General features: G+C 40.6%; 1 protein-coding gene across 2 annotated transcripts in view; it reads left to right on the top strand.

Annotated features, from left to right (window-relative positions):
- The window catches only part of LOC308392153 (electrogenic sodium bicarbonate cotransporter 1-like), a 33,551-nt gene that overhangs the window by 15,882 nt on the left and 3,452 nt on the right, over positions 1-14,217 (top strand). For both annotated transcript variants that reach the window (XM_080875057.1, XM_080875056.1), the window contains exons 6-21: positions 80-259; positions 1,180-1,256; positions 2,084-2,241; positions 2,340-2,427; positions 3,306-3,460; positions 4,369-4,485; positions 4,604-4,778; positions 6,251-6,384; positions 7,289-7,551; positions 8,249-8,301; positions 8,461-8,646; positions 9,095-9,208; positions 9,649-9,810; positions 10,472-10,650; positions 11,549-11,621; positions 12,350-12,418. In XM_080875057.1, coding sequence (XP_080731183.1) covers positions 80-259; positions 1,180-1,256; positions 2,084-2,241; positions 2,340-2,427; positions 3,306-3,460; positions 4,369-4,485; positions 4,604-4,778; positions 6,251-6,384; positions 7,289-7,551; positions 8,249-8,301; positions 8,461-8,646; positions 9,095-9,208; positions 9,649-9,810; positions 10,472-10,650; positions 11,549-11,621; positions 12,350-12,418 — 2,183 coding nt within the window. The remainder of the gene's footprint in view (positions 1-79; positions 260-1,179; positions 1,257-2,083; positions 2,242-2,339; positions 2,428-3,305; positions 3,461-4,368; positions 4,486-4,603; positions 4,779-6,250; positions 6,385-7,288; positions 7,552-8,248; positions 8,302-8,460; positions 8,647-9,094; positions 9,209-9,648; positions 9,811-10,471; positions 10,651-11,548; positions 11,622-12,349; positions 12,419-14,217) is intronic.

The following is a 14,217-nucleotide window of genomic DNA, read 5'->3' as shown; positions in this document are numbered from 1 at the left end:
TGACTAGATCGAAAGTGCTCCTGAAGGTTTAGAAAAGCCCAACTGCTACTTACGCTTTTCAATCTGTCCCCTCTAACAGAAATGATCACTGACAGCCAGATTGAGAGTGGTCAGTTGAAGGCAGACCTGAAGGAGAAGGTTACATACACCTTGCTGAGGAAGCATCGGCACCAGACCAAGAAGTCCAACTTGCGCTCTCTTGCAGATATTGGCAAGACTGTTTCCAGTGCAAGCAGGATATTTTCTAGCCAGGAGACTGGTAATGCAGAAACTCTTATTTCTCCTTATCAACTCAAACACCTTCTCCTAATTTTTCTGTTCATTTTTAACTCTTACTGTTTTAGGCTTTTCTTTTTTTAACACAAACCTGTCCCCTTTCCCTTTCTGTTTCTCCTCCCCCTCCCCCCTATCTTACTGTACTTCTTTTCCTCTCTTTTTTTCTTTCCTCCCACGGGGGTCTGTACTTTCTGACTTCCTGCATCTGGGGTGCAATAGCCCGCAACCCCCTCGAGCACCCTGTGCCTTGTTTAAACCCACAAGACTCAGAGGAACCATGTGAGGTCATGAGGAGCTCCAGCATGGGATACCTCTGTAAGTGAGGTCATAGCCCTCCAGCTGAAAGCAGCATTGTTGGAATGTAGTCCCATGGAAGGCTTGTGTGAATGGAGATAGACAATTGTAAATTAGAGAGGAAAAAAATGCAATAGTGTTGAAGTTTCATTAAGTCAACTGTGTTAAAAAAAAAAAAAAAAGGCTTAATGTGTTTATTCATGAAATCAGCCTGGAAACGTATGTGGTGGACAAAAGCTAAATATTCATTTTGCCGTAAATCAAATAGTGATAGACTAATGTTCTCCACCATTGTCAGTAGCAGAATTTCTAACCGAGTTCCAGAGTTTACATTCTCAGTTGTCTGCCAGCCGTTGCTCAAACAACTATTTACGTGTATAAACAGCAGACCTAAAGCAGTCATCTATCATGCTCTCTTGTCTCTGACTGTCTGACATTTGTCCTAAGTCTTAAGCCCTGACACATTTAGCTTATTTCTCAGGTTTCCGTCTCTTTTCAGCCTCTTTCTCAGCCAAAAATATCTTCTTCTTTTTTTCTTTTTTTTTTTAAAAGTTCTGCGTTCTTGCCCGTCATCCTCTTTGATCCTAACAGAATCTCCCCTCTCTGCAGGTAGTCCAACTACAACCCACCGAAACCTCACCTCCAACAGCCTGAGTGACTTCTCTGATAAGCCAGAGAAAGATCAGGTAATGTGTTTCGATGTGTTATTTGCATAGAGTCATATGGGTTTTGCACCACCGCTGTCAATGTTCACAAAGCAGCACTTAGAAAGGGCATCTACTGGGCTGTATGAGTGCTTCAGCATGCTGCAACGTAGACTGGAGACTGACCCCAGAGTATGTAGAAACATTAGCTTTATTAGTGTTTATCCACACTTTGTCAGGTGTAGACAATTGGCAGTTAAGCCATGGCAGCACCCGATTCTCTTGCACTGGCACTGCAAGGTGGAGGGCGTAACACATGTGAGCCCCAGATGCTAATAAATAAGACACCTTCCATTCTTCTCTCTGGTCTGAGTAACAACAGCTTACTGTCTTTGTCGTGTGAGTTTCTGTCATCCGCTGTAGTTTCTTTCGCTGCCGTGACTCATGACAACTGTAAATGGGCTGTATTGTCTGTGTTTTTCTGCAATCACGGAAGTAGTTAAACAGTAACTGAAATCACCCTCAAGCAACTGTTTATAAAACTGTGCATTGGTCAAAATGGTGTGTTTTTCTTTAAGATTTTAACAAGGGCTTTGTTAATCATCTCCCTTAGTTGATGTAAGTTTTTACAGGCTCAGTTTAGATCTCTATGAATCCAGACTGAGGATGTATGCTTATTGGACGGCATAAAATCAAACTGCTGTTCAGCACATAATTGAAGGAAGGGCAGGTACTGCCTGTTCCTACACACTTATACTGACATCAACAAAGCACACCACTAGGTTTGCATGTACATGATACCCTAATCACTTCTACAAGAGGAAATTTGTAGCCTAACCCTAACCCCCCTCCCACCTCCATGATTACAGCTGAAGAATAAGTTCATGAAAAAATTGCCCCGCGATGCTGAGGCTTCAAACGTGCTGGTCGGGGAGGTAGATTTCCTGGAAACCCCCTTTGTGGCTTTTGTCCGTCTGCAGCAGGCTGTCATGCTTGGGGCACTCACTGAGGTCCCTGTGCCCACCAGGTAAAATCGTCCAAGGTCCAACTTGCAACATTCGAAACACTGGCCAAAGTCTTTGAGATTCTCACTTTGTCACATCTCATTTTCTCATCTTTGTTTAGATTTCTCTTCGTCCTTTTGGGTCCCAAGGGCAAAGCTAAATCATATCATGAGATAGGAAGAGCCATCGCTACCCTGATGTCAGATGAGGTATGAAGTAACTTCGTATTTGTTGGTTTAATTTCTCTTGTGGACTAAATTTTGAACTGATTGTAATAATATGACCCACAATGGAGACTGACTGACTACCGGTACTTTTTTTTTTTTTTTTTTTTTTTTTTTTTTACTAGTTTTACTGTTTTAACACATTAGATTTAACTTAACTAGCCTCTGACTGGTTGTGAACTTAAGATGATGGTTTTGGGCTATCCAGTTGCATTCATTAAATTAATGTTAACCCTTCCTGTTGCCAATTGTGGTTGGAGTCAAGTCTTTGTTTTTCTTGTATCATTATGTCTCAGTGAATGGTCTGTCCAACTGAGAGGTTAATTGTTAATCTCTGTGTTACAACTTTTTGACCCACGTTTGTTTTGGCATAAGCAGATCATATGCAAAGAAAAATGACAGGTTTTTTAACCTGCTCCACCTTTAAACATCTCTGTGTCTCTGCTGTGTAGCTTCACTCCTGGCTTAACGTCTCAGTGTTGTCAGGAATGTTAGCTGATAGCTCATAACATTCTTAATCCTGAGATCACCTGGCGGGCAATTTCCCACAGGCCTCAGCTCTTTCCAACATATCTTTCGAGTAAACACGGTGAGATAGGAAGTGTTTTTCCAGGATTTCCTCAAGTTAAACTTTACTCCCATGAAAACTTTATGAGCCGTTCTCAGCCGTTTTTGAGTCATCCCCTCGTAGTACTATCCTGCATGCCTGTTTCACTGCTCGTGAGACGCACAGATATTGATTCATTATTTGGGTACATGGTAATTAGAATATTATGAACGTTTTGTTATGCTACTTTGTTAGAGTTAGGGGACACAGTGAATTGTTGGTTACTAAAGCTCCACTTATGCTTGTGTGCTGGCAGGTATTCCACGATATTGCTTATAAAGCAAAGGACAGGCAGGACCTGCTGGCTGGTATCGAGGAGTTCCTGGATGAGGTCATTGTCCTGCCCCCTGGCGAGTGGGACCCTGATATCAGGATAGAGCCACCAAAGTCCCTGCCTTCTTCGGACAAGAGGTCCGCTGCTAATCCACCTAATCCCAATGAATGATGTCGCTGCATATAAATCTGTTAAATCTACAAAATGTTATGTGAACATAGACGTATTTATGCAGACGTAAAAATAAAAGGGGGGTTGGGCAGTATTAATGTTTGTCCAACATGATTTTTTTTCTACTTTGGTGCTGTGCTGATGTCTGTATGGCTTTCCATATGTATATCAGCGCCAGGGGACTCAAAAGCACTGTTTTTTTTGTTTTTGTGGAAGTTGGACGATCAGCAGCAAATCAAGAGAACGTGGGCTTTAGAGAAAATGAGAAATTTTTGGGCTTTAGAGAAATGCACTCAATGCACTGGAGTGTCATGGGACACTCAGTGCATCCCATCATGCACCAAGTGTCACTGTATTTAGATGCCACCCAACACCAGTTATTATTAATCTTTTTTTTCTCTTTTACTCAGCCTTTTGCCCTCTCTCCTTTCTCTCAACAGACCATGGCAGATGGTTGTGTTCTGTAGGAGGTTTCTTCCTGTTAAAAGGGAGTTTTTTTTCTTGCTACTGTCTCAAAGTTGAGCAGTGTTTTAAAGACGACAAACTAGGATCCTTTGTTACACAGTTATACATAAAGTTTCAACATAAGCTGCAGGCCAAGTGCAGGTCAACCTTTTCAGAAACTGAGAATCTTACTTCTTCTCTCAAACCTTAGATAATCTCTTATTTCACCGATGTGATTAAAGACTATTGTAAATAAAAATGTATGCAGCTTGTATTAGATATGCATTATGCACTTGCATGTATATTTACGGTTTATTTGCCGTGATTTTCTGTTTTTGATGGTAGAAACATGACAGCGATCCTGCGATCTTCATGCTTGAGTTAACTGAAAGCTTGTGGGCTTTTATTTGTTTGCTTTCTGTTTTTAAAGGAAGAACATGTACACCGGATTAGAGGCACCTCAGATGAATGGCGACACTCCCCATGACACAGGACATGGAGGGGGTGGAGGACACCAAGTTGGAGAGGAGCTTCAGCGCACTGGAAAGTAATTGTGAAAATACTGTAGAGATAAAAAAAATAAAAAAGAGGAAAAAAAACACAGAGGAAGAATACGCGAGGCGAACTATATTATGCTTGCTAACTTTAATGTCTCCTACTTGAAGGTTTTGTGGAGGTCTCATCTTGGATGTGAAGCGGAAATTGCCCTTTTTCGCCAGCGACTTCTATGATGCGCTGAACATCCAGTCTCTGTCTGCCATCTTGTTCATCTATTTGGGCACAGTCACCAATGCGATCACCTTTGGAGGTCTGCTTGGAGATGCTACAGAAAACATGCAGGTAATACCTCCCTCATCCCTTTGTGTTTAAACCCAGCATTCACACCGCTCTGGCATTTCTAAGACTGCTAAAACCTTTTGTTAGAGCCTAACTTGACATGCTTGTGTTTTATCGGTGACATGAAGAAAGTCAGACTCTGATGATTCAAAAGCTTGTGTTTGCTCCCTGCCGATGTCTCATCAGTCAAACAATCTCAGCAAAAACATTGCAGCATTGTGTGATTTCCTTTTTATGTGTATTTTTCTTTCTCATAGCCGTGGCTCTTCGCCGATGCTCTCTGGAATGCTGGTGTTTCTGCTTTTTGTTGACTTTATATTTATGCTTTTCTGCCAATGTGATTGCCTCACTGTTGTTTGTTGCTACTTGTCTGTTTACACCGATACATTGTGTCACACAGTGTACTCCTCTGTTTTGAAGCAGTCTATTATTTCAACATTTTCAAAGAGATTCTCAGCTGACTAAAGCCCCTTATTGTTGCTCATGCACAGTGTGAATGTGACAAGGTTAAAGAGCTGATAAACAATGATAAACTGTCTCGATTTCCCAAATCCTTGCCCAACTCTAAATTTCTCCTCTGCTCACATGTGTGGGATTTGTCTCTTGCATTCTTCTACCTCTCACTCTCATAGCACATATTTCTGTCTGCCGTAAGCAAACACTGTCCATTTATGAGTTTCAGACTGAATTTATTTGCACAGTGTTTGCTGCTGTCACCGTCATCATCGATTTAAACCTTTAAACTAACACAACACACTGCAGCAGATAAGCCATGTTAATGTTGAGCTCAGAGGCTCACTCTGGATCCATCTGTCACACCTGCTGTTAGCAGGAAGCGTCGTATGATTGTGATATGTCGGCGTACAGCGCCAACCGCATCCACCCCGATGCCTCTCACAGCGCGGTGTAGAAGTATGGCAGGCTGAATGGTGATGAAGCTGCTTTCTTTGGGCTCTCATGTGACAGAGACCTGAGGAGCACCAGCCTCAGGAGATTTGCCCGGGCTGTAAATAACTACAGATCCAGATTAATCAGCCACAGTAGCCTCGTCACGGCTGTGTTTCTAATGACTCCTCCACCCGCCCCTCCCTTACCAATAGTGGGTTCTCAATACTCCTGCGTCGCTACACCTTCCCACTCAACAGAGGGATTCCCTGCCCTTGCTGGATCTTTCCCCATGTATGCTCACTGCTACAGCATTGTCATTATTAGCTTTTCATCCAGTGCAAGTTGCTTTAAAAAAATAAAGTGTTAAGAAAAACACAAAAACCAACGTGAAGGGAAACTAAACAGGCCTGTCCTGATTGACCAGAACTGCAGCTGAGAATGGGGAAAACACTATTCCTGCGTGAGTAAGTAGGAATTACGCAATAATTAATGGGGAATAAAATGAGAAAGGATGCAGAATATTGTGAGAAGTGTTGTATGTAAAGTTTTCATTCTCCCCCCCCCCCCCTGCATGTACTGTGTCGTAGGGAGTGCTGGAAAGCTTCCTCGGAACAGCACTGACGGGAGCAGTGTTCTGTCTGCTGGCTGGTCAGCCCCTGACTATTCTCAGCAGCACCGGACCGGTGCTAGTCTTTGAAAGGCTCCTCTTTAGTTTCAGCAAGTGAGTATTTCATGGCTAAAAAGTCACTCAGCTGTACACAAGGGTTAAACAGAGGTCAAAAACAGCAGCAGTAGACTGTTTCAGATATTTGTAGATTACAGTCTCTCCCCAAAGGACAGATGCGTGTGTTTTATAAAGATCGTTGTGACCACTACAAGAGAAGTTAAAAATATAAGCACGAAGAATTCAGGGAGATTACTCACATTTAGTAGTAGGCTGGTGACTTTGGGTCAAAGGTTGCTTCACTGGAACTTTTTATTTATTTATTTTTTGCACTTACTGGTAATAAATGATTGTCACCTGGTTGTGTTTATGAGCTTTCACCTGTTTTGCCTTCTGCTTCCTGTCCCGACTATGTGGAAGACGAGAGCAGCAAGGACACGCCATAATGGTGTGATAGCAGTGCCTAAATTTTAGGTATACGTTATTGTGGGGATAAAATGTCATTTCACCTCAGTTCAAGGGAATTAAATACTGCCTACTCTCACTTCCTTCCAACTACACTGCCTCTCTTACCCCCAAAGGAGTCTTCTAGCGTTACCAAAAACACCACGCTGCATATGTTCCATTATTAATAATTCACTCTCATTTAATTTTACGCTGTGACTGAAGAGTGTTGTGGCGCCTGTGCCCTCTCAATGTTTTCGTGCTTCGAGTCAACTGTTGCCGAGTCAGTGGCAGCTGCTCACTACAGCTGTTGTGGATGCATGTTATCCTACAGCTGCAATAAAGAGAAAAACCTGCTGCCGTTTTCCCTTGGAGGACCCCAGAGCAATATTTATATACCTCTGAGCGCCTTGTATTTTCTGAAAGTGCCGTGAATTCTTGGGTGGATTGTAAAATAAAATATTGAGATGTAAGAGTTCCCTTGCTCACTCTGTGTGAAATGTATCCTCTCCCTCAGAGACAACGGCTTCGACTACCTTGAATTCCGGCTGTGGATCGGACTGTGGTCGGCCATGTTCTGTCTGGTGCTGGTCGCCACAGACGCCAGCTTCCTGGTGCAGTATTTCACACGTTTCACAGAGGAAGGCTTTTCGGCGCTCATCAGCTTCATTTTCATCTACGATGCTTTCAAGAAGATGATAAAGCTGGCCCACTACCACCCGATCAACACTGATTATGATCCCAACCTTGTCACTCAGTACGACTGCCGCTGCATGCCTGGTGCGTAGTCTTTACTATTGCTGCTGCTTCAGATAGAGAGAAGCTACCAGAGTAATAGGAAGAGTTTTACCTTCAACATTAGCAGTGGTATACCTCCACTCTGTTCTAAACCATCTTTTGCCTGAATTTTGGGCTTCTTTTAAAGCAGGGGTTACTCACTGCACATCGTGGGCCACATACAGCCCACTTTTATCTAAAAGGATTTTTAAATATAGTAGTAAAAAAACAAAGGTTTCTGTTATTTATTTGCTTACCTATTACTTTGATGCAATATGAATGAATGAGGGGTGAGGTCTTTAGAGTTAAAAGTAAAAAAAACTTATTCCCCTCCTGTACTTGAGTCTTTACTGTGCCAATTTTGCTCCCCCAGGCCTGATGTTGTCTTAGAGTTTCAGGAATGATGATACCATGTGATGCTGAAAGTTGAATAGTCATATATGGTTTTTGTGTTGGATTAATTTGTCTTTTAATTTAGATTTAAGTTTATTTATTTATTTTTTTGTTTTTTCAGTGAAAATGACAAATGATAGCAGAATGTGTGACCGTGTAGATATCGCTTTCTCAGCACTGCTGAGACACTGTTTTTGTGTCGCGTGACTTGCCAATATTCTTTGACACGGATTTAAAATGGCAAATGCATTTATTAGAAGACGTTTTCTTGTTTTAGTGATAAGATATTATGTTGTTTCTTCACTAGGCAACTCGTCAGAACTCTTTGATCTATCTGCCCTGACAAACAGTACTGATCTGGTATGTAGTGCCCTTGTGTTCAGTAACAATGAGTCAGAATTCACTGCTTCAAAGGCTGTTTTTTTTTTTTTTTTCTTTTTTCTCTTCAGGCATTTTTTTGGGGGGGGTTGAAACTGATAACTGTTTTGTTTTTTCTGTTTCTGCCTTTTTTCATTCCAGCCGGTAAATGCTACCTTGGCATCTCTGACCAAGAAGCAGTGTATGAAGTATGGAGGACAGTTAGTTGGAGAAAGCTGTGGCTACATACCTGACATCACCCTGATGTCTTTCATTTTGTTCCTTGGGACCTACACCTGCTCCATGTCTCTGAAGAAGTTCAAGACGAGCCGCTTCTTCCCCACCCGAGTGAGTGACAGTCACATCGTTTTTCCACATCTAGATGAGTTGTAGCCAGCGTTGTGGTGCATATTTTCCCAGATTTCCCGATTACTTAATATGTGACCACATTTTTATATGTTTCAGTTGCATTTTACTTAAAATTATTGATTCGAAGAAGTCTTTTTTTTGCATCTTGGTTTGCATGGAAGTCTTTCTTTGTGGAGTTTGCACATTCTCCCTCTGCCTGTGTGGGTTTCTCCAGGTGCTCCGGTTTATTCCCTAAAGTCTAAAGCCGTGCTTGTTAAGTTAATTGGACGTGGGAGTGTGCAATTGTCTGTCAAGCTGTGTTAGCTTGCCTGCATTTTTTTTTTTTCAGCACACAAAGAAAAGGGTCAGCACACTTTTCTTCAAAACTTCCAGCCCCACAAACTCAAAGGCACTGTCAAACCCTCCTTAAACGTGTCCTCCTTTCTAGGTGAGGAAGCTCATCAGTGACTTTGCGATCATCTTGGCCATCCTTCTCTTCTGCGGTGTGGATGCCTTAGTTGGTGTGGAGACTCCAAAGCTCTTAGTGCCAAGTGAATTCAAGGTAGGCATCTCCCGGAAGTTTGCCAGTGTACTAGAAAGTCCTCATTTCATCGTGACGTTTTGAAATCATTAACTGAATTGTCTTTCAGTGGTGCTCTTTCCTCCGACTACATCTATAATGAATGATGTTTCGGCAAGAAAGCCTGTGTAATTCTTCCAAATCCAAGCATAATGCTTTTCTTTGTAGCACACCCAGGAGGACACAGAGCTTGATTATAGGGGATGTGAGAACATAAACTAGCTCTTCGAGTTGCAACTTTAAATTGCAAGAACAGAGCTACCTTTGTTTGTTCACGGAGTCTTAATTCACTGTTTTTCTGTCATGTAACAATGCACCGGTAATTTCAGATCTGTAATCTTTTTGAGATGATATCGGGGCTTGGATAGTCTGTCTCCAGTGTTTTTAACAGTCTTTTTTCTTTTCTTTTTTTTTCCCCATAGCCCACAAGTCCACTGAGGGGCTGGTTTGTTCCTCCTTTTGGAGGAAACCCTTGGTGGGTGTACCTAGCAGCTGCACTTCCTGCTGTGGTTGTCACCATTCTGATATTCATGGACCAACAGATCACCGCTGTAATTGTCAACAGGAAAGAGCACAAACTTAAGGTTGGTGCACCATCTGAAGGCTTAAGAAGAGTGAAATGATTGAATACGTTCAGTAATAAAAAAGAACCAAAAAGAATCCAAACTAAGTATGTAAATTTTTATTTCTGTAGCACATTTAAAACCAAAGTGCAGGACAGCCAAAGCATCAATAGATAAAGCCAAGTTTCATGAAATGACAACAAGAACTTGTCAGTGAATTTCTTTTCAGTACAAGTTTCTAAAGATCAGAAGAATACACAAAGTCAGGAAGATGAAGGGATATAAGACAAAAATGTTGGCCATGAAAATCCAATGAATGAAAATCCAATTCCTGAACAACAATAAGAAGACTCCAACAGTAAACTAAGACTGGACTGAACAAAAAGCCACAGAGCAGCAGTGATAAAAGAGTCTAGAAATGGATCTTACCTGCAGTACCAGGAACGACATGCAATGAAATACATTTTATTCCTTATCTGTTTCTGGATTAAACAGTCATTTGTAGTCATTTGCACTGCATTATGTTTGTCTAATTGTATACATATATTCCCAGACTTCCTGATATATTATTAATATGTGACGCTCGGTGTGCTCTGATCACACTATTGCAGCAGCACATGATTTGTTTAATATCTGGAGTGTGGGAACCACTTGTTATATAATTTTTTTTGTCTCCTGTTAGAAAGGGGCAGGTTATCACTTGGACCTGTTCTGGGTGGCCATCCTGATAGTGATCTGCTCTTTCATGGGCCTGCCATGGTATGTGGCTGCCACTGTCATTTCCATCGCCCACATCGACTCTCTGAAAATGGAGACTGAGACTTCTGCTCCCGGAGAGCAGCCTAAATTCCTGGGTGTCAGGTGAGTTAAAGCAGCTGCTGGACGCTGTGTTGACGTCACTTAACAATTAAATTCATTCTGGCATGGTGGTCTCGAACAAAGGTGTCTCAGTTTTCCCAGAGCACTGTCAGTATTTGATTGTACTAGCTAGTTAATTGCATTCATTTTAGATTGAAGTGATTAAAAAAAAAAAGAAGAAAAAAGAAATCACTCAGGTGGTTTGCATAATGCTGTGTGCAGTAACTCATACGCACACACTGTGAAAAATACCTGCTGCGTGCACAGTCCTTTCTTTAGAAAAGGAAAAATCATTTTATCCAAAAAGGCAATTACTCTCCAGCAACAACAGGAGGAGGGGAGGAAATGGAAAGATTCAATTAATCATGAATTAGACAGTCAGGAAGGAACAAAAGAGAGAAAACAGTCTTGGAAAATGACAGAAAGGGGTAAATCTACACAGAGCTCTCTGTGTGTACACACAGATATAAATACTCCTGCAGTTCTTTAGGGAGAATGACTTCATTAAAAAAAATGAAAACAAAACAAACTTGTCAGCGAGGTGGAGGTCAGGAAAAAGTTTATTTTTTGTTACCAAGTCTGCAAAGACTGTATCATCGTGGATTTGTATAGTTGATGACAGGGATTTCCTCCATGTGGTTAACTGATTGGAGCGTGAGCCGTTTAGATTCATCATGCTCATTGTTTTTACGAACTGTAACTTTTGCATATGCAACCATTAGACATGAAATTCCAGCACATGGATGATCAAAAAGGTGTGTGTATGATGTAGATGCCATGCTGTCTTTTGTGAATTTTGCCTAGGGGAATAATAAACATACTAAAAAAAACAACAAAAGTTTTAACTTCTCTGAATCAAATCTGCTGATTAATTTGTGTGACGTTTCCCCCTCTAACTCAGGGAACAGCGAGTCACTGGTATCTTCGTGTTCATCCTGACGGGACTCTCTGTCTTCATGGCTCCTATCCTCAAGGTAGTGCTCCAACTTCTTAATTCTTCTGTGGAATTATGGATTACTGTCCGCCCGTTTTAGGACAAACTCCTGTCTTCCCTCTGAAATGTAAAATAATTTCAAGTCTTTTATTCATCCGATTAGGAGCTTCTATAGCTGAAGTAATATGTTGTGAAATAAGAATGTGCATCAGGGCTTAAGCTCCAGTTGCAGCACCTCGGCTTCTCAAATTTCCATTTCTTTGTTGAGCTGCCCATGAGTTGTGAAGACTCTGAGAGGTGATTTTTTTTGAGCTGGTACGCCCCCTTGAGGGTATTTTCTATACTGTGTTTCTGATTCTCAGAAATAGCATTTTGTTTTTGCATGAACTGTATTATAGTGGCATAAAATAAAATTTTTTCATAAATTTCTAAATTTTTGCTCTAAGTTGCCTCATTTTAGTAATTTCTTTTCATATATTTTATATTTTTTATATTACTTAATCTTTTTTTTACGCTGATCTAGGAGCAGGTACTTCTCAGTCCTGTGCAAGCTAAAAGCCCGGTCACACTGGTAGCTCAGTAAAAAGAACATTCTTAGAAAAGCTTCTTGTGGACTATTTTTAACTAAGCAGTGTGAGCCAAAAGAAGTCATGTTTCTTCTGAGAGGGTAGCTTTGACACGCGTGTTTCTGTTTCCTCTTTTTTTTTAAGTCACAGTCACACGTGTAACATTAATATCTTTTTTTTTTCTGTGTTCTGTGTTCTTCAGTTCATTCCCATGCCAGTGCTCTATGGTGTGTTCCTCTACATGGGTGTGGCATCGCTCAATGGTGTCCAGGTGAGTCACTTTGCCCTGTTCACTACCTACTAACCTGTGTTGGGTGGGTTGCTTTGAACAACACATAGCACACGTAATAATTAAAATATGATGAATTTCTTTTTGTGTTTTATTAAGAAAAGAAGTAATAACACTTAAACCAGAGCACAAAGAACAAATAAAACACAATGAACAGACTCTCAAAAGACTCAAATTAATACATTATTTTTCTAGCTAGCGTCCACACTAACTATACAAATAATGTATTCTGCTGATGTATTAATTGTGTCATTTACTTATTATTCTTATTGTAAAAATGTGAAACAATTTTATTTTATTTTTGCAGTAATTTTTTATATTAAAAATCTTTCTAATTTGTCATTAGAAAAGAAATCCTAATTTTCAAAATATTTCATATCATTTGAATTCTTCAATCCAAAATAAATAATTCCTTTAGGTTTGCAACTTTGAAAAGAAACAATATAATTATTTATTAATAAAAAGAGTTTGTTTAATAGGCTTAAAAGGTGGTAATTAAAGTATTTTATCTTATTTTATTTTGTCCTTAATACCAATAATATTTTTAAAAAGAACCACTCTGAGAGATGCCAGCACGGTGGTTAGCACTGTTGCCGCACAGCAAGAAGGTCCTGAGTTCAATTCCACCATCAGGCCGGGGTCTTTCTGTGTGGAGTTTGCATGTTCTCCCCGTGTTTGCGTGGGTTCCCTCCAGGTACTCCGGCTTCCTCCCACCGTCCAAAGACATGCAGCTTGTGGGGATAGGTTAATTGATTAATCCAAATTGCCCATAGGTATGAATTCGGGAGTGAATGTGAGTGTGAATGGTTGTCTGTCTCTGTGTGTTAGCCCTGGCAAGACTGGCAACCTGTCCAGGGTGTACCCTGCCTCTTGCCCTATGACAGCTGGGATAGGCTCCAGTGACCCCCGCGACCCTGAAAAGGATAAGCGGAAGTGAATGAATGGATGGATGGATGGATAACTCTGAGAGTGCAAACCTCTGCCGAAGTAGCTCACTCTCTGGGTAGTATTTACTTTAGGATAACGTGACGGATGTTTACTTTACCTACTCCTACATGTGTAATCAATGTAAAATCAATATTGATTTGTAAATAAGTGGAGATGAATAACTTGAGCTTAATATTATAAGAGCATATATTTCTGACTAACTAGGCAGCTCTTGACAGTGTAATGTAATAGTATAAATAGTATATGAGAGTATACGGGAAAATATAATGTGAGATTAAGAATCTCCATATACCAGTATCAAATGTTCCCCGATGTTGTAAATGATGTAAGCATAGTTCCAAAGATAAAATACATTTTATGAAGGTTTTCCTTGATTTGACCTTGAGGGAGAGGTCATACACCCAAAGTAATGTGATATTTAGAGTCCTCACTGTTACAGTATAAACCATACAAGTGAGAAACACAGTTTTAAATAGCTCTCTCAATCATCAATATTACCACTATGACCTTCAGCTCAATCTATAGACCATGAAGGAGAGGTCAGAGGGAAGTGTGACCGGATATTTTAAATATTGTTATGATACTTTTTATATGTTGACAACAAACCCCACGCTTGTAAGAATCATAGTTGCCTTTTGTCATTTTTCAACCCATAAATTATTAAGTTGACCTTGAAGACGTTGGTGATGTAAATCAAACTTTCACAGATTCTTAACATGAGTCTAATCTACATCTCTACAAAGTTTGATGGAAATTCATTCAGGATTTTCTGAGCTATTGAGTTTACAGATGGAATGGATGAAAGCGTTTCCAAAAACATAACCTCCTTGGCG

Source organism: Rhamphochromis sp. 'chilingali' (assembly GCF_963969265.1).
Source record: "Rhamphochromis sp. 'chilingali' genome assembly, chromosome: 2".
In the NCBI taxonomy this organism is placed as follows: domain Eukaryota; kingdom Metazoa; phylum Chordata; class Actinopteri; order Cichliformes; family Cichlidae; genus Rhamphochromis; species Rhamphochromis sp. 'chilingali'.
This window is presented reverse-complemented; position numbering and strand designations above follow the sequence as displayed.